This window comes from Apiospora aurea (assembly GCF_038362705.1).
Source record: "Apiospora aurea strain CBS 24483 chromosome Unknown utg000005l_segment0_segment0, whole genome shotgun sequence".
Classification (NCBI taxonomy): Eukaryota; Fungi; Ascomycota; class Sordariomycetes; order Amphisphaeriales; family Apiosporaceae; genus Apiospora; species Apiospora aurea.
Window position 1 is genome coordinate 5,084,554 of NW_027117392.1, and position 20,150 is coordinate 5,104,703.

Here is a 20,150-nt window from a genome sequence, read left to right on the forward strand (position 1 = left end):
TGGCGCTGGGGGAAGAAAAAAAAAGAGTGGACGTTGACGTCGGGCCCTCGGAACCACGGGGAATTGATGTAATGAACTCAATTGATGTGGCCTGACGACGGTTTCGACAATGATACCTCCTGTTACCTGTTTGGATATCAATCCATTCTGGCCACATACAATGGATGCGCGGGCTGCCCAATTCAGTACATCTGCTATCCACTCACTCACTCTCTTGAGTAGATCTCATCGTTACACACCCACGGCACAAGGCAATATTTTTTGATTCGCACAGAAACGGCGAATGTCGGCTACTGGCTACGACCCCACGATACATCTTGGCGATTCACCTGTTTTGGCGAATCTTGGTCCCTGATAAAGAAACTTAGCGAGTGCGGGGCAGGCAGCGCGGGTGTTTGTAGAGGGGCAGACTCTTTTTTTTTTTTTTTTTGTTGGGAAAGGGAGCACGCATCTCGCCTTCCGCTAAGCCGCCCACATATGGTCGATCCAGGTTACAGCGGCATGGATGGTGGCACAAGAGCGGAAAGGCGACCACGAGAAGGAGCCGTCCAGATCAGTCTGAATATGTCATGTATGCATCGCCTCGGTCTGGTTGGATTCGGAGCCAGTCGGCCGCTGCAGGGACTTTTCTGGTTATCATATCATGCCACTCCTTAATGCCTACCGCCAACGAAAGCTGAGCCCCGGAGCACAAACCGAAGGCGCGAACGAAGGAGAATCTTGTTGCCGGAGAGCCAAAGCTCTTCCCTCCTCCCCCACAGGCCAATGCAGGTAGGGCTGATTGATGCCAGCTTGGTGCCAGGGCCTCATCGTACCTTCTTCGTATGTTGGAACACCTAAGTCTATTCATCGACGGTGCACATCACCCGATATTAAGCTTCATACTCCATAATATCTAATCGCAATCTGCATGCATCATCTTGGGGAAGCAGATTCCAATTGCCTGCTAACTGACTCCTGACTTACACCTTCTGAGCTTGGCTGAGAGGTCGCATAACATCGGGCATTGTGAGGTGCCGCGGCCGTGTCGTAGTGTTCTGTTGTTGGTCTTGGCTCTGAGCTCTTCCCAACAAACCGGGCCTGCTTTCCTGAAGAGGAACGCAGGGTCCTAGCCTCCCCAGCGAGCAGAAGCCCACTTTGAGCCATCACATGCTGGCGACCCATGTCAACTGAACTTTCACATGCGAACTGTACGCTGCTGGCCGTTTCTGGTTCAAGATAACATGTTGACGAGCCTCCCGTCGCTCTCAGCTCCCAAAGACACAACCTACAGTACCTGCGGTATCTGTACCTGAGTGCCCCAAAGCTCAAGCTTAATGCGACTATATTCATAGGCCTGATGTAAGACTTACGGCCTAAGAACAGTGCTTAGTTGGCTTACCCAAGTTTTTTTTTTCTTTTCATGCGGGCATTTCACTGAGGAACGTGAGATAGGTATTTTGTTCAGTGGAGGACGCGGAAGGTCCGACCCGCTATCAGGAGCTATCAACGACAGGGGTCGAAGGCAGACCACATGTTTTTATTTGAGCCTCATCCTTGCGGGCCGACTAAGCTTTCACAAGACAAAATGGCTTCATATCCATCGAGTGGATGGGATTGATGCCACTTGCACTCTAAGGGCGTGGTCTCTCTCCAGCCTATGCCCAGAACGCACGCAGCACAAAGTTACAAATCTGGCAGGAAAGGCCACGCAACATGAAGTTATGCGCCAGGACAGTGTCCGATACGACAGCCTCGCCAATATGAGCTCTTATGCTTACATTGGTACATGTAGGGAACCTGGAATCCTCATGTCGCGGTCTCAGTTCCCTCTTCATAGGGACGGTTCATGGTGGTTTCGTGGGCAACCCATATAGCCGTGAGACCCCCCGCGATTTCTGCCATGGCCCTTGGGGGTTTTCCCCAAAGCTCACTTTGTGAGACAAACGGACCGGCTCGTCGCTCACAAGGCCGTCAAGACGATGGATTAGATGGCATCTCGTTTGAGCTGATCTCTCATACGTCCCCTATCGCCGATCTGTCACAGTGTCCGATAGACCGCAAACTTCCTCTCCAGATCGAGATGATATTAAGCATGTAGTGGTGGTGATACAACGTCAAAAGCCATGAAATGCAAGTTATGGTTTTTTTTCGGGAGTTAGACGAACAGGGTGGCTGGTAGCCGTTCGCGGTATCCAATAAAGCCTAAAGGGTGATATGATTAATCGGATCAACAATAAAATCAGAGAAACCGACAGCTTGGCGGCAAGGCGGGAGAACCAATAGCGCTATCAGGAATCGAACCTAACCTCTCTCATATAGTACTCCAGTGCGGGCGTAGGATATTGTTCCAGGCGGCGGCAGCGCCCACGCCACGCGAGGGCACGGGCGGTGGTTCTATGTACTGTAACCCTACCTAACGCCGCCTTAGTTCACTCGCCTCTGCTAAGTCAGCCAAACAAAACAAACCATCGCGACGCCCCGTGAACGTTAACGTTTCTTATTGGATTCAGGGTCCTGCCAACTAAAATCCGCGTACTGACGACCGGTTCGGCTCCCGCTTTTTCGCTGCCCGCTCATTACGATTCCCAACTTTGTTGGCGGCTAGCCCCCGACCCTCCGTATACACCACCTAAACCATTACTGCTCCAGTTTTCTCTGCTGTTCTTTGTTCAAGCTGTGATAGGAGTCTAGGCAGACATGATGGTGGCCCCTGAGCCCTCCGCGCCCACGCCGGTTCCGAAACCCACCCCTATCTCAGGAGAAGGGCTATTCACGGAGTCTCAATGGTCCACCTTATTGGCGCTGGTCGACGCGGCGGTTCCTTCTATTGTTGTGGCGTCGTCGTCCGGCGGGAGTGATAAGCATATCGAGATCTCCGAGGAGCAGTATAGAGACGCCTACGAGCATGTCCGGATATCCATGGCAACTCCGCCCTCGTCGGATGAGTTCGAGGAATACCTCCGGACCCGGCTCTGTGACAGCCCGCACTTTGTACAAAACGTAAAGAGGACCTTCCAGACGGTGCCTGCAGTACACAGAAAGCGCCTCGCCGGCGCCTTAGACCTTCTAGAGTAAGCCTATATGAGTGTGTGCATGTGTCAAATGGGAGTTATTATGCTTATCATATGCAAAATTTCAGGACGCGGCTCGGGAGTCTGATAAGTACGGGTTACTTGACGCCGTTCAGTGAACTCTCGCTTGCCCGCCAACAAGCCGTCATCCAGGCGTGGATCACCTCCTGGTCCCCGCTGTGGCCCACGCTCGCCCGCATTATCCTGAGCCTGGCGCAGAAGTCGTTCAGCCAGGCGGACCCCCTTTACCAGAGGCTGATTGGGTACACGGACTACCCCCACGACTACAAGGCCGGGCCCGGCTTCGAGTTTGATTTTCTACATTTCGAGGAGAGCCCCGAAGAGGAGCCGACAAGGATCGACACGGATGTCGTGATCGTGGGATCTGGCTGCGGCGGCGCGGTGTGCGCCAAAGTCCTCGCGGAGGCGGGGCACCGCGTCCTCGTGGTGGATAAGGGATACCATTTCCCGCCGTCGCAGCTGCCCATGGACCAGGAAAGTGGGTGCAGGCATCTCTTCGAGAGCCACGGCGTGCTGAGCAGCGAGGACAGCAGCACCAACATCCTGGCGGGCAGCTGCTGGGGCGGCGGCGGCACGGTCAACTGGAGCGTCAGCCTGGAGCCCGAGGACTTTGTCCGCCGCGAGTGGGCCGACCAGGGCCTCCCCTTCTTCGCCCCCGCACCCGCGGAAGAAGGCGGCGGCGGGTTCCAGGAGAGCCTGGACCGCGTGCGGGACTTCATGGGCGTCGGCGACGCCAACATCCGGCACAACCACGCGGCGCGGGTCCTGCTGGACGGGGCGCGGACGCTGGGCTGGAGCGCGCGGCCGACGCCCCTGAATACGGGCGGCGAGGACCACTACTGCGGGCGCTGCAACCTCGGGTGCGCGTCGGCGGGGAAGAAGGGGCCGGTGGTGAGCTGGTTGCCGGCGGCGGCGAGGGCGGGCGCGCAGTTCATCGAGGGCTTCCACGCTTCCGAGGTCTTGTTCGATGGGCCGCCGGGGTCGACCAAGAAGGCCGTTGGGCTGGCGGGCACGTGGACTGCACGAGGCAAGGATGGCAGTGTGGCTGAACCCAAGCGGAGTCGGCTGCAGAGGGAGGTTCGGATCAATGCGAAAAGGGTTATCGTGGCGGCTGGCTCGTTGCAAAGCCCGTTGTTGCTTCTGAGAAGCGGTCTTCAGGTAAGATCTTCTGCCCCCTTGCCAAGCGAGTCAAGTCTTTGTGGAGTAACTGACATTGACTACAGAATCCGCATATTGGGAAGAATCTACATATACACCCTTGTAACCAAGTCTTTGGGCGCTTCGACAAAAACATCACGCCATGGGAAGGAGGCACCATCACAGCTGTGTGTGACGAATACAGGAACCTAGACGGTAACGGCCACGGAGTGAATCTAGAGACTACGAGCATGATTGTAAGTATCCATTCCTCTTCTTCTTCCGCCCCCTATCTATAAATTCAATATACATACTAATGATGACACACGATCGCCAGCCATATGTCGCCCTAGCCAACCTCCCCTGGTACAGCGGCCTCGACTTCAAGCTCAACGCGCTGCAGCTCCGTAGCGCGAACTGCTTCATCAGTCTGACCCGCGACCGGGACTCGGGCCGCGTCTACGCCGACCCGGACTCGGGCAGGCCGCGGGTCGAGTACATCCCCTCGGACTTCGACCGCGCCCACGCCATGGTCGGCGTCGTGGCGCTGGCCAAGCTCTGCTACGTCCAGGGCGCGCGCGAGATCTGGGCCAACCTGCCCGGGGTGAAGCCCTACGTGCGCAGCGGCAACAGTTCCCCAACGGCACGACCAATCTCTGAGGAAGAAGAAAACGATGACGAGGAAGTTCCCCGGGGCGGCACCGATGGCAACACTCCCGTCCTCCCCGACGACGACCCGGACTTTGCGGCCTGGCTCGCGTCACTCCAAAAGGCCGGCAACAAGCCCCCGCGCGCGCCCTGGGGCTCGGCGCACCAGATGGGCACGTGCCGCATGAGCTCCCACGAGGACGCGGGCGTTGTGGATGCGCGCGGCCGGGTCTGGGGCACCGAGGGCCTGCTCGTGGCGGACTCCAGCGTGTTTCCGAGCGCGAGCGGCGTCAACCCCATGATTACGGTCATGGCCATTGCGGACCATATTGCCAGGAACCTGGCGGCAGATGAAGACTTTGCCTCTGGTCGCTGATCTCGGAGCTGGGTACACATTGTTATGGGTCGTTTTTGTTGGCGGCAACTAGCTCGGGGAAAGGAGGAAGGAAGAAGTGGCCTACGGCCATAGGGTAGGCTACAGGGTAACCTACAGGGTAACCTCTTGAACTTGGGATTCGCTCAAGATGGACTGCGATGAGACCGATGGGAGCAAGACACGTACCGGCGTGCTTGCCGCCAGGGGGAAGACGGTGGTGGCTGATGGCTGAGAGGAGATGTCGATGGCACGATGAATGACATTCCCTTGATAGTGAGAAACACTGCTTTCTTGCAAACGAAGGTTTCTCGTCAATGATCGACAAACTGGTCTGCATGATTAAGGTATACATTTATTGGGATACAAATTCGAAAACATTGTCCTCATGAGACTAAATTACCCTGGATGTACGGCGTAACCTGATGAGAGCAGCACCTTCGTCATGAGGGGGATATGTGGTGATATCCTCGCCATATGGTGAGTTCCCAGTCACTTGTATTTAAGGTACAAGTAAAAGATCTTGCCTCATCCAGTCCCTGGACCTTAGGCATTGCTAGGTCACGGCCTATTTGCTGCCCTTATCGAACCCGTCTGTACAGCACCTCCACCCGATTGTTCTCCTGCTCCCCCTCCAAAGCTATTATCGGTATTCCCGATAAGGAAGTCGTGGATGATTTGAGCTCCAGCACGGTCCTTTGCTTTTTGAAGCTGTAGGCTCAAGTGAATGAATAAATGAGAAAACTTCTTGCTGCAGCATCTGTTACGAAATCACTGGAACATCCCACATCCACTTGTCGGATCCTGAACACCAAAACTGACGTTGAATAAACAAGGACTCAACGTTTGAGGTTCCAGCAATGGGGACTGGTGACCTGTGGGTAGTACGCTGTCACCGGCGTTACTACGTTACGTTTTACAGTGCTGACACTAACATCCATTATCCTATCGGCTCCAAAGTCGTCAGATACGTCCCGACTGATCCAGATGAGTATCACGGTATGTTCAAGTAACCGAGCCTCCTTCCTTACACGACGGATGAGCAGCGCGATCGAGACCATATCATTGCTAACTGGAACGAACTGCAGAATGGCTGAAACGTAATCGGGCAAGCTTTGCGTTCATGGAAGCCAACCTGGATGTCAAGGTCTATGAGCAGGATGACAAACATTTCATCCCCGATCACTCAGATCTTGGGAAACTCCAACAGGTCCCTTCCGAGCTGCCGCTGCTGAGCCGCTACCAGGCTGACAATGTGTACATCATGGACCTGGACCGCGAGGTCCTGACCATCAACTATGGCATCCACTGGAAACTGGCAAACATCCCCCGCCAGGACAAGATGTGGGCTCGCGCCGGCGTGGCCAGCGTCTTCATGAATAAGCCCACCATATCTCTCGATCTCTGCCCGGAAGAGCACATGGCCTCGCTAGCCTTGGAGCTTCCCGTGTATAATCCGGTAAGTGACTTTCAGTTTTCTCCTTTCATGTATCAGTGTCTCACGGGGGGTTGTGTTTGCCTTCTATTCGAGAAGTTGCCCGTCACTCCCCGTTTATCCCAAGAAGAGTATCACTGACACTGATGAGTTGACAGGTGATCGGATACGAGGCCCGCATCGTAAGACCTCGGACGGCCATCCATGGGGCGCGCAAGGCATTCCACATGCACGTCCTGGCCACGCTGCTGGTCGAATACAAGGACCAAATTGTTGCGTTTGGCCGGGAATGGAACCCGGACTCGTTTCCCTTCCGCGAGCTGACCTTTGCCATCCTTTCGATTGCGCGCGGCGACGTCCACTTCTATTCTAACCCTCCCCAGCTGTGTCCTTGTGCGTATTGTACCGCGCGGGACTGTGACTGGGACCATTCCTTGGACGAAGAGGAAGACGAAGATGAGCACATATCGGACATCGAGGACTCATCGAACAGCGAGGACCTACCAGACGATGCCCCGGGAGGTGACTCCCACGATGAGGAGAACCCATCCGACAACGAGAATTCATCGGCCATGGACTACTCATCGAACAACGAGTCCCCATCAGACCATGAGGACCGATCGCGACCCGGGGATCCTAACTGGGAATCAATCTCGTTTAATTTCGGCACCATGTATCACCGTCCCGGCCAAGCCCCTGGAGCGTCGCCCATGAAGACCAGATACTGGCTCGGAGACGTGCTCATCAACCTGACCCTGGTGGTCGACGGCAACGCCCTCACCAACGCTGTTGCCTATGGAACCGGCCTGGGACGCACGCATTTCCAGCTCGTCGTCATGTCGCTTTTCGACGTCACCCTCGCAGAAGTGTCCACCAAGGATGGACAGGTCTTCGTCAGAGCCACCGAGAACCTCAGCCTCTCCCCGCTCCGTCCCCAGTACTGCACGAGCACCCACCCGCGGGAGCGGCCGGAGCTGAAGCCCGGCATGACGGCGAAGCAAGAGAGCGGCGAGACCATCATGCGGGCCAACTGCACGGGGACCACGCGCAGAATGCGCACCTACTTCCCCGGCCTCGCGGCGCTGGTCAACTTCTTCGACGCAGCCGAGGATCGCCGTCTGGCGTGTCGTTCGACCGTCAACCTCGCCCCGGAGCTGTGGGACATGGTCCTCGACTATGTCGACTACGACACGTTCAGGGCCTGCAAGGATGCGTCCCAAGCCCTTCGCGCCAGTTGTCTCCGCAAGTTCCGACTGGACGACAACACCCGGCTCGTGGCGGGACCCTTCGTCAGACGGTGGGATCATCACCACCTGGACCGCATGCCCTCGTTCAACATCGAGAACATGCAGACGGGAGAAGTCCGCCCCGTCAAGAGGGTTCCGAAAGACTGTCCCCAGCACCGAGAATACGGCTAGGCGCCGGTTATTGGTTGTGGTGATCGGTCTGTGATCGCGATGGACGTATCGATCGATTTTGTATCGTTGCAGGCGCCCTGCGAGATGCGTGCCGAGGACGACAGTGACGACGACAACTAGATGTGGCAATTACGCGCATCAATTCACTTTCCGCAGCAGTATTTGCGGAAGGCTTCATTGGTACCGGCGAAGACCTTTGTCAAAGTCAGTGAAAGCCTCAACCTCACTGTCCACTCCGTCTGGGGTATTATTGTACGAGTACACACAGCCGAGAGAACGAACAGAGCCTAAAAGCCCGGCATGGCGACTCCATCAGAGCGCACGCAGCGAGCTTCTACACGCACTTGAGCTGTACGGATCTGAAGTCAGGGCTTACCGGACCGCAGGGAGGACTCCGTCGCTGAGCACTGCGACTTTTCCCTGACGAGAGCTGTACATTGTTGCCTGGTCATACCTCTGTTTTTTCCCTCTTCGTTTTCCCCCTTTTCGGTTTTTCCTCAAGAGTCATGTCCGACGAATGGAGTGGCGTACCTGCGTCAAACTTCGACCGCGGTCTGTGGGTTAATTCTTCTTGTTAAGCTTGTGTCTTGGTTTTTTTTTCTGGCAAGAGACGCAACATCGTTCCTGCCATGCCATGACACACGGTCTTTGGACTAGTTCATTCCGTTTCGGCCCGTCTCTGGATAGAGATGAAGAAGGTCTGGGGTGATTGTTCCCGACTAGGCAAGGCATGACGTACAGTAGGTAGTTTGACCGAATAGTAGTAACAATGCGAAAGCACCAAGTAAATGTTAGCAATGATTGGACATGCACATAAGACGAACATACCGGGTGGTCCAACAAGCCGAGTATAAGCGCGCCTCGGGTAAGGAGGGAAGAAAAGAGGGATCTATCTACAAGCATATTCTTCTGATGATTTGCCGGGCCGGAGAGGTGGCGTGTGTTGGCGGCTTACGCCCATAACCTCTGATTAAACTTCGAGGCCATGTGAGGCTTGGATCAAGCACTGGCAGGCAGGCAGGCAGGCAGGCAGACAGGCATGTACCGGTACACTCGGTATTGTCACTGCAGAGAGAGAGTGTGTGAAAAGGCCGTTGACTGACAGGGCAGACCTGATTTGACAGCTTGGGCTACTGCCGAACGATTTGTTTGACTTTGCAGCCGTTGAAAACAGGACATCAGGTAAACCTTGGCAACGGCCAATAGGCAACCGGCAAAGCGAGGCGGTGTAGTTCCATGGGGAGTCCCGAGGCCAGTGCCACTGCCACTGCCAGTGCCACTGCCGCCGCAAAGCAAATGCATGGCCTTGACGAGGCTGCTTGAGACCTGAAGGTAGCAGCTAGTATTCGCCCACCTACGGCGTGTTAGTAGTAAATCTTGCATAGAGCAAGCGTTGGATATGTATGTATGTTTTGTTTCATTTGGGTAGAAATAAAGTAAAGCGAATGCGAGGCTTCGGTTGCGGCGTCAGCCGATGAACTGAACGGGAGGCACCGACTTGCTTTCGAAGCGCGGTGAATACAGCACAGGAATTTGCAGTGCAGCAAAGGGTGGTATCAGGCAGACAGACATTGGAGGTTACTTAATGTTATGTTGGAGACGCACGACGACATGAAAGTCGGCGGAGTAGCAGGCAGTAAGTAGTAACATGAAGGTAGCATTTGGTCGGCCATTGCCGTTTGCACTTTACTTTGCCCCTATCTCTAAATCCAGCCTTACGGCCTCTGCCCCGGAATTGACTAACAAGATTGATTTCCGCCCCCCCTTCCCGTATCCCAGCCAGTAGGAATCAAAATGCCGGGGGTCGGGTGGTCACGCGGATTATTGCAGCAGTTGGAGAGATGGATGTGTGTGTGTGTGTGTGTGTGCGTGAGATACAACCACTAACCTGCTACTACATACCTATATGCAGTAAGATCTTACGCGTATATGGTAGTGTCCATTCCCATTACATCATGTATATTGCGCAGTCGGTAATTTTCGAGCCGAGCAGAAGCAGGGAGAATTGGCGAGCCAACAAACGGCGCAGCAGCGTCTCCCGGCAAGTAGGGATGAATGAGGTGGCCCAGTTCTCGCATCGTATGCATACCATGCAACTTCCTAACCAACAGGCTGCGGCAATCTCGAAACAGCCGCGCGAGAAAAGAGAAGAGAAAGAGAGAACCAGGCAGCCATCGCGGCATTCTGCCTTGACCCCCTTAACCCCTTCGCTGAAGAAAAAGCACTTACCCGCATACTTACCCGAGAAACCCAACCACACTTCCTCTCCTACCACATAAAGGTAGCGCGAGTGGCTCGGGTATCGCAGCCTCCGCGTGCGGTCTCCCGGACTGATGCTGCGAGCGACGGTCAGTGGCATTGCATGAACCATGCAGTAAGACGACCGCGGTGTGCAACGTCTTCCGGAGAGAGAAGAAAAGATAGTGTCTACAGCTCAGTATGGGTTATAAGTGCATATCAGCTAGGGCTCGATTTTGATTAGTATACCAGCTAACCTAGATAGATACTCGGGGTGTTGGTTTGCGCTAATGCCTTTTCTGTTTGTTGGAGTAGTACCCAGGAGAGTAACCGTCATCTTCACATGCATCAGTAGTAATTCAGCACACAGAATAAGAAAGTGTCACATAGGGTACCATATAATAAATGAAGGAGACCAGGGGGCGGGGAGAGACCTTCTAGAAACGATCTCCGAAAAACCAAGAAAAACAAAAGAACCTAGATTAAACATGTTCAGGGGGGGCGGCAGGGGGGTCCGTGAGGGTGTTGGGTTTAGGTGCAGAATGCCGCCGAAAGAAGTACCGGGTTGCATATGTGCAGTCGTACTCGTACGCCCGTTGCAATGGTACGCACTTACTTTTCTGTTGGTCCTTGGGGACGGGGGTGAAAAGGAATATAGCGATACGTTGTACAGCGTCGTTGATTGAGAGGGCATTAGATGGTCATGTTAGAGAGTCCTAGATTAGACGTAAAATCTACCTAGGACAGAATCCTACTCGTTGCACATTCGGTGCCACGTCAATGGCAAGGGGCAAAAAACAAGCGATGAACTTGAAATATGTTCAAATTAAGTACTAAACAACAACAAAGAGCAGAGTAAGGTGCGTTGCGCTTTCGTCGCCTCCTGGGCGTGCGCCAACCGAAACACCTAGACCAGCATCCCATGCCAAATGAATTGACTCGCCGACAAATCACTGCTCTGCAGCACCGCCGGGTGGCTTCCCGTTCTCGGTCCCGAACGACCGGTGTGGTTCGCTCGAGGGGGCGAGTCTGGATGTAGTGGGATGAGCTACAACTTGTCGCCTTCGTTCCTGGCCCTCCCCAACATTGGCGCCGTGAGGCGCGTCAAAGTCTTCTTTTCTATAGCTGAAACCATCCACCCCCGAGACGTCGCATGAGGCACTACTCCGACCTGGCAGAGTAGGCTCATACTGGCGAGCAATCTCGGCGCGGCGTTTACTCTGTTCTCGGACAGCGGTGTCGCTTCCGGGAAATAGGCCAGGGGAGGGCCAGCAAGATGCAACAATGACGGTTGAAGGGCCATGCATCTTTTCTTTTCTTCTCTTGTCCAGCAGAAAGATTGTACAATGATGCCCAGCTCTATATCCAAATGAAAACCCAACACTGCATCGAACCCCTTTCGCAACCCAGATTCGAACCGAGCTAGCGGCTATCGTCATGGGAGCAGTAGTCCTGGTTGATTGACAGCCAGTGCCTACCTCGGACTCCATTATCGCGGATAATAGAAGACCGAGGCTACGATTCATGTGGAATCGACCGTAAATGTTGTGGGTGTTGCGCAGTTGGAGCCTGTCCCGCAACCCCCGAATCCAGTATCGCTTCGATCGTCCTTTCCGAACAGGAGTGCCAACATCAAGTTGGCCAGGTCTCATTCATTGCGAAAGTCGTCATTAAGCTCGTAGGTATTCGTCATTAGGTCGTTCATGCAGTCGTAAGTCAAAGAAACCAAGGCCGGGGAAACAAGAATGTTTCGTTTGAAGCGAGTGTGTCGACCAAGCGTTGTCGTCTCGTCTCGTATCATATCGAGTCGTCGGTCTTGGGTATCATCAAAGAAAGCCGCTTCATACCGTATGCCAAACAAATAGAAAATGTGATGGGAATCCAAAAAAAAATCCGGAAATCTCTGTCCCGGTCTCTGCCGGGCTTAGGTGGGGTGCATTGCTGCTGTACCTCTTATTTTTGATGAGATGGAAGAAGAAAATCCTGTCTTCTAGATCGAAACCCTGCCATGCTTGTAAATGCAATCAAGAAAACCCGCCCGGACCCAGCCATGATGGAGTTGAGAAAATAGCTTCTGCTGACCGAGCTGGCGGTTGTTGTTGATTTGAGAGTTCCCCGAAAACAGACGCTCGCTCGCTATAAATTTGTGGTATAAACAAATGAAAAAGATAAAACCAATAAAAGAAAAGGAAAAAAGCACGAGTGTTGTTGATGTTAACGATAATGATGCCGATGATGCGGTCGAAAATTGTCGCGCTTGATTTGATGCAAAAAAAACGCCGATATGGATATGCCTTGGAAAGATGCGATGAATGAGATGCGCCGCGAATGCCGTGCCCCAATCGGGGGGGATATAGAAGTACACAACGATCTTCTTTTACGAAGTCGTGACAATGGGAGAGCGTTGCCCCTCGGCTGAGGTTGGTTGTCACATTGTCGTGGTGTATTCCTGATAACGATCCCAGCTGAAGCCACCATAGCCAATGTTGACACCGCATTGTGGTGCCAGCATGCTAGGAAGCGGCAGGGCCGGGATGGGAGCCGTCACCATGGGTGAGCTGTAGAAGAACCCGGCGGTGGTGAAGGGCTGGCTGTAGTTCGGTGTCGGCGGCGATGGGATTTGGATCTCATTCATGGACATGTTGGCCCATATCGGGGTATTGCTGGAATCAGCGGACGTCGATGTGCAACTTGGGCTGGACGGCAGGACCCTCCAGGCATCGACCGGAGCGGCTGGCGAAGGCGTGTTCTGAGCCCACATGTTGGCTCCGGCCGGCGAGCTGGGAAGTAGCGGAGGTTGCCGGACGACATCGACGATTCTTGGCGGAGGTGGCAGCAGCGACTTCATCAATCCGTTGATGTTGTTCTTGACCTCTTCGCTCTTTCCGCATAGCAGTTCACCTGCGCCCTCCTCTTCAAGGCCCTCGAGGGCAGAAACATGGGTCCGGAAGACGAACTTATTGATGGCCTGGATAAAGTCCTCATGCAACTTCTTGGCTTGCTGCTCCTTCTCGGACCAGTCGTAGGTGCCTGCTTTGGCGTTGACGAGGTGGATGTCCTTGTGATACTCGATCAAGGTCTCTATCGAGTCCGGCGTTAGCTTGAAGGCGACCTCATTGCGCAGGACCATATCCACATGGACGATGTAGGCTTCGATGTGCAGGAGCTGGTAGTTGAAGAGAGCCTCGACCAGGGGGTTCGAGTCCTGGCGCAGATCGGCGTCCGGGCCCTTGGGGAGCATCATGGAGGTCAAAGTCCAGATGGCGTTTGGCGAGGATAGAGTTTCTGTCAAACACCTTTGATGTTGCGGCACGCTGTTGAGAGGGCGCTTAACCCTGTTGATGCGCTTGAGTGTCTGTGTTAACCACGGCTCAACTTTGGAGCCCAGGACGACGTTGACCGAGGAGGCTCGAGGCGCAAAGGCAGCGGCCGACGCCGGTAGTAACTGCGGAGGCATGGCAAAGTGTGTGGGCGTGGGTGTTATATATATAAACTGTTGGTTACAGAGGCGCCAGACGGGTGAGAGAGAGGAAGAGTGAACACAGGGAATAAAAGCCAGAAGCGATGGGAAGCGGGCGCTTGCAGGTGATGACTTGACGAGGGTATGATATGGGAAAGAGGAATAGTTGGTAAAAAAACGGATGACGGAGCTAGGCGGTCCCAAGACACGGGAATCAGCTTGCACACCTAAGCCGCATATAAGAAGAGAATGCCGGACGAAGTAGTCGTGAGGAAGAAGGAGGAGGGTGAGAAATGGTGATGAGTGTGCGAAGGTGGGGTGTTATAGCAACTCCTCACCTCATCATCCTCCCGCTCCGACCCGGGCATACATATATCATGGCAGCAGTACGTACCCGGGCAGGATACAAGTCTGGTAGTATCTGATGCTGATGGGGGCATGTACTTAGCCATCCGTCCTCTCCATTCCATGCATGGGACGCATGGCATGGTACTGCGAGCGAGGGGGTCACGCTCGTTTCTCTGATTCTCCAGCCTCTGTGCAGTAGTCGGTTGCTAGAGTGCCCACTATCGTGCATGAGTATGCAGGCTGGATCAGCAGGCATCAGATTTTACCAAGGTGCCATTCACCATTGTGGGCGGAAAATGCAGCGCAGCGAGCAGCGAGCAGAAGCAGCGCCCATCCATCCCGGCCCAGAGCGGGCAAATAGAGTAGGGCCAGCGGCCAGTGTGGGCTGTAGCTGGATAAGTCGTATTGGGACTGGATTGGACTTTGACCGGGGGGTAGGAATAAGATGGATGGCGGGTGGGCTGTGTTGCGACTTGCATACTCTCTCTCTCTCAAGGCCAAGTAAGTAAGTACGTACCTACACAGGACACACACACACACACACTCTCTCTCTCGCCCTCACACACACACACATACGCACATACACGCACTCACACGCACGCACACATCGCCCACCTTGCATCGCATCCATCCCAGCCCAGAGATGGGTACAGACTGGATGGATGGATGGCTTACGTATTACACATAACTTGTGATAGAAGCAGGGCAAGGGAAACGCTTGACTGGCGGACGTAGGCAAATGGGAACCGTTGTCCTCATCGAACAAGTTTCTGGACCGACTTAGCTGAAAGCTGCATGAGTTATGGCCAGTGCAGCGCCACCATCCAAGCAACCAGCCAGCAGCCGGCCTTCGCAAAACCGTACCGGTACTTCCTTCCCTCTGGAGCTAGCAGTACGTACTTTTTTTTTTTTTCTTTTTTTCTTTCCTTCCTTCCTCCCTAGTGGGCATGGTAAGCTAATCTAGAACCGGGCCTAACCCCGGTATTCTCTTGTTGGGCCTAGCGTAGATCATCTTTCAGAGGGAAAAGAGGCGTTTTTGTCAGTCAGCCCACTGCCGCTACTGGAAAGAGCAGAGGCCCGCAACTCAGTAGCAGACGCTCGTAGTCGTACTATTACCTGTTAGTGTGTGCTATATTAAAAGATGCACGTTAAGTACGGCTTGTTTTTTGAGGCGACAGAAGCACAGACGAAACACGGAAACATCGTCATTCCACTTCAAACGCATCTCGGCGCAGTGCCGCAGCAAAGCTTTGTCCGTCCGTGATAGCCTCTGAGGAGCACTAGAGTCCAGAGATGATATTGGAAACTCTGATGAGTGATCAGTCAGTCACTGTGTGGATGAGCTCGGCACCGGCTTTGCCCTCTTGTTCCCGTCATCCAACGTCCACGGGTATTAGTCCCACCACATGCACTCATCTCACCCCATCGCAAGTCGAATAGCGAGGCCGAATCCATCATGATACCTTCGGCAATATATTCATCAAGCCACAGTGTAACATTCCTGATCACCTACCTACCGACAGGCGAGACCCCTTGTCCGAGGCGTCCAGATATCATGACGACGATCAGGGTTGTAGTGCCTGCGACCTGTAACCCATCTCGCCCCTACATGCACTACAGTACGTAAGCCTGCTCTGCTCGACATCCGCCATTGGCAGACGCGCGAGAAGCCGTCTCCTATCACCTATTGCGGCCCACCAAGGAGCGACCCTTCACTTCACCTGCATGGAAGTCAATGCATCATGAGAAAACAGATAATCCCGGACAAGCTCGACAGGTCCCATGCTGGCCGGCATATGAGCATCAGCCGTTGGGACCGATATCCATAGCTGCGACGGCAGGACTCGACGAGCAATATGGCTCTGCCCTCTTTCATTCGATATCGTGAGATTACTTCAAACCTTCCGTCGTCACTCGAAATTGGCTCCATCGCTCCATTGCCAGTAGTTTACCAGCAAGGACCGATTGAAACGAGTCAAGAATTGACAAGAACCAAAGCATGCCGAGGATCGCCATGGAGCCTGGGTTTTTTTAGTTCAAATAATATCTCCTAGTAGGCGTTGCAAGCCAGTCCTCGCCAGCGTGCATATGCAAAGTATGAGTCGATGCTACTCAACAGCGGATGCCTGGAGTCTTAGGATGATGACTTGCATGTCTGCTTGTTCACGGGGCTTGTTGGTGATTCTATCATCTTTCAGCCAAAGGAACAACCTGAAACTTGGCACTCAATGTGAAAGAAGGTTGCTCGAACATCAGTGGGCGCACGCGTGAGAACGTGATGGCGTGTGCCATGTGCCATACTGTGCGGTCCAAAGAAGGTAGGATGCCCCCTTTTGGAACGTGCTGCAGCGAGTGCGGCCGTTCGGTTGAAGCTGCTATCTGGGCCGAGGGGTCACCTACCTACGCGTACTAGAAGAGAATGAGACGATCTCGGCGCCATGTTCCTGCAGCTCTTTGCAGGTCTAGGTTTAGTGACAGTCGTAGAGAAAGGGGGGCCATAATTACCTAAGGTGAGACCATCCGGGGTACAGACGAATAGCAGGAAGCTCCAGGCCGAGACTCTCAGGAGTCTCATATCCCGTGAGGATCCGGACGAGGCGCTTATAGCGTCAAGGAACCGTCGCGGAGACGCGCCCCGCTCAACTGACTCTGCTCGTCTCTCCCCCTTCAATGCGTACGGTGCAGAGCAGTGCAGTGCAGTGCCAGGACAGGACAGTTCGATATAGCGAGGAAACGACAGATGGGAAGGGATGGGCCCAGGGGGAAATGACCGGTTTGATTCCACAAGACGGGTGGTTAGGGATGTGAGCAGTATGGCGAGCAAATGATAACCTATAGATGGCGTATCGCAACAGCTGCCATCCTTGCTAGCGGCGGACGGTGAGCACACCTCGAGGGGTTGAGGGAGCGTTTCTGCCCTCTGATAGGCCGACAGGGGTGCGACTAGGGCGGAACCTTGTTCGCCAAAAAATGGCCGAAGGGAGAATTTTCATTGGCCCAAATTCGGAAAATCAGAAAAAGCCGCCTGGAAACGGCTTCTCGGAACGTTGATTAGGCAGTTGACGGACTGCGAGCATCAACCCGCGCTGCCAGGACGAAGCGAAGGTTGTCTTGATATGTACGTAGCTGTTTCACTCGTTCCCCGATTCATCCAACCATTCTTTCATCGTGAAGTCATGAGTCGATCATGAAAACAATGCCTGCTGGCGTGGAAAAGGAGAGGTCGAAGAGGTGCGGACTTTTCTTCCTCTACGTTTCTTTTTCGCTCCCCGCGAAACTGGCGCAACAAGAACAAGGGCGCCGTTTCGGCAGGACTTGTTAGTCTAGAACGGAACTTGGAACGCACACACACCACCCTGACCACATGTCAACGTAGACTGTTGCAAAACCTCCGTTTTCCGAGCCCGTCTAGCTGCCCAGGCTAATACCAAGCAAGAATTTTCAAGGCTTAATGGTTGCGATATTGGAGGCTGAAAAGGCTGGTGGGGCCCGTACACCACTCGTGGTATTAATCTACAGATGAGCTATGTATATCAAATCGCATGTCCAAACAGATTGTGATGGTTTTCGGTCGGAGATATTGCGACGGCGAGTATCTCCAGCCATTTCCAGATTGAAAGTACCTGCTCGCGTAACGCCCTTTCCCGATTGACAGAGCCCGACATGGCCATCGGCTGACTGCCGATACTATACGTACATTGATATTGGTATTAGTGTATGACAGTCGATCAAATGGTCTTCACTGGACCATACACACAGCGAGCGCATCTGGTCCATCCAAAACCACATACCGAGTGGACGGTGCCGGCCTGGTTTAAGCTAGGACTGCCTGCCTATTTTTGGCTTCCACATTGAAACAAACATTGAACGTGCTACTGCTACCGACTGCTGCTACTTTGCTTCCAGTACGTGCTGCGCTGCGGAAAGAAAACCTACGAGCAGCCAGAGGCAGCCGGGGAGGGGGGGGGATGGAAGGGAAATGCGGGCAAGCGGATACCAGCGGCTTCGCCGACCCGCCCATTAACGCCCAGCAGGCCCCTGTCAAATTGATCAAATCGATTTTGCGCCCCCACCACGAGAAACAGAGCGCTGCGTAGGTACAGATACAGAGTGCCGTCCCACATGTGAAAACCGTCCCGGGAGACCCTGACGTCTGAGGCGGTGCTCGATCTACTGCAGGCGTACGCATTGCAGTCCGCGCGGTATCTCCCATTGGGACGGAGCAGGCTGATTGATTGACGATTGGCCTACCAAACGAATTCCAATCAATCAACGGCCGAGATGCAGGCAAGGCAGAGGTTACACGGGTAACCATCATTTGATCATCTCTAGTCACATGAGCGCAAGGAGAAAGACGTCACTTCGTCACGCGCGCCGAATGTGGTAATCTCAGCAAGGGGTTACGGGTACAGCAGTAGACACGTTACAATAGGCGCTGAGCTTCCCAAGAGCGACCTCCTCCTCCTCGACGTGGGTCTTTGACTTCTGCCGGTCGACCTAGCCGTCCAGGAACCGTCATGACACTCAAGGGAATCCTTTGCTGTATGGACTCTGGCTGGGTCGTATTCGAATCTCTTCATGCACCTTTCAGGAGCACTTCTGGACCGCGTCGAAGCCTGCTGCACCGTCTGTCTTCCAATAGACAAGCCAAGGGCGGGACATTTGCTTGAATCTGATACCGAGCTTTCTTTCAGAGCATGACCCTGTAGATAACAGATGGCCACTATGGCCCGAGCCGGCGCTCACCTGTGCTACATACATCATATTAGACTGTGGTTCTTTACTGACCCTGTCCCGACTGGCGGCACTCAAAAAACAATAACCGTCGAAGCTAGGACTACGAATGAAGAGCAAGGGCCTTTGCCAGAAACCCGCTATAGGCCAGTCAGCACGCTGTTTAGAGGACCTATTTACAGTATCCATGTGCCTGGTCACTTACGACAGGTATCAAGGTATGATCTCAAGTTTCTTTCTATTCATAGCCCCCCCCCCGTAGCCATGTTTTCAAACAGTATCGCCAGGGGATGGCAGGCGGACGGCGCTGTTCCGTCGAAGATGGCCATACGCAGTGAGCCACAGCAGAGCAGAAGCGGGGCCGTCTCCTGCCAACTTTGGACAAACGAACACGAGCCAATTTGTGGCGGTGCTCGGCAGTCGAGGGGCCCCCTGCATATTTCCCCGCTTCGAGCGATCGCTTTCGTACACTGCGTACCACTACCTTTTGGACTCGCCTTGGCTCTTCGTTCAGGTTTTGCTGTCGCGGCCACGCCATCTTCCAGCCGGAGGGATCCCTCGCCTCTCGGCGCCGCTCGCATGCTACAGTACTAGGTAACTACTAAGGTATGTCAACTGCATCAAACAGGCCCTGAGCTAGCTAGCGGCGCGCGTCTTGCATTGTCGCACTCGTGCATTCCACCAGGACATGACAACTGTCAATTTTGCCTCCCCTCCGCCTCCTCGTCGGCAGGCCGGGTGCTGGCAGATCCCATAGATCTCGCTAGCCTCGCCTCGCCTAACGCTCTAGCGCACAACCCTCAGGCCCTGGCACAGCTGAAAGAAGCATCGGAGCCCCGCCGATCCGCACCCGCGGTTGACGGGTCGGGGTGGCTTGTGTCAACGGCGGCGGCGGCCAAAGTGTCCAAGTGTCCAACAAGTGTTCCCATCTTTACGTACGTTTACTGCCAAAATCGCACAGGTATTCTACAACCACATACCAGCCAAGCCCAGCCACTATTCGACCCGGTCCACAAATGTACGGCCACGACATCTGTGGCTACTTCCCTATCCAGTAACCAGCTCGATGCTCGGTACCCGAGTCATACGTCGGTGATGCGCTTCGGGATGGGGTCTGTCCAGGGATGTCGCAGAAGAAGAGGAGAACTCGGAATAAAAATAGAGACAGCCAAAAAGCAAGAAACAAGACCGTTGGGTGTTCGGCGTCTGTGTTGCGACGCTCCACGTGCAGGACAGCAATCGGCCGCCGTGCGATTTCGACATTTTTTTGTGGCGATATATGGCT

At 54.2% G+C, this 20,150-nt stretch overlaps 4 protein-coding genes across 4 annotated transcripts; 2 read left to right on the forward strand and 2 right to left on the reverse strand.

The window, feature by feature from the left end:
- Window positions 1-2,682: 2,682 nt before the first annotated feature.
- On the forward strand, window positions 2,683-5,235 carry PG986_008104 (long chain fatty alcohol oxidase; the record flags this gene model as incomplete). Its single annotated transcript, XM_066844326.1, has 4 exons — window positions 2,683-3,053; window positions 3,122-4,232; window positions 4,298-4,468; window positions 4,549-5,235. The coding sequence occupies 4 exons, from the start codon at window positions 2,683-2,685 to the stop codon at window positions 5,233-5,235; spliced, it is 2,340 nt and encodes a 779-aa protein (XP_066700438.1).
- An 857-nt stretch (window positions 5,236-6,092) lies between these two features.
- PG986_008105 (uncharacterized protein) lies at window positions 6,093-8,205 on the forward strand (the record flags this gene model as incomplete). Its single annotated transcript, XM_066844327.1, has 4 exons — window positions 6,093-6,231; window positions 6,321-6,691; window positions 6,826-8,046; window positions 8,086-8,205. The coding sequence occupies 4 exons, from the start codon at window positions 6,093-6,095 to the stop codon at window positions 8,203-8,205; spliced, it is 1,851 nt and encodes a 616-aa protein (XP_066700439.1).
- A 3,068-nt stretch (window positions 8,206-11,273) lies between these two features.
- PG986_008106 (uncharacterized protein) lies at window positions 11,274-11,630 on the reverse strand (the record flags this gene model as incomplete). The annotated part of the gene is made up of 1 exon (XM_066844328.1): window positions 11,274-11,630. The coding sequence occupies one exon, from the start codon at window positions 11,628-11,630 to the stop codon at window positions 11,274-11,276; it is 357 nt and encodes a 118-aa protein (XP_066700440.1).
- A 1,121-nt stretch (window positions 11,631-12,751) lies between these two features.
- On the reverse strand, window positions 12,752-13,780 carry PG986_008107 (uncharacterized protein; the record flags this gene model as incomplete). Its single annotated transcript, XM_066844329.1, has 1 exon — window positions 12,752-13,780. The coding sequence occupies one exon, from the start codon at window positions 13,778-13,780 to the stop codon at window positions 12,752-12,754; it is 1,029 nt and encodes a 342-aa protein (XP_066700441.1).
- Between the last annotated feature and the right edge of the window lie 6,370 nt (window positions 13,781-20,150).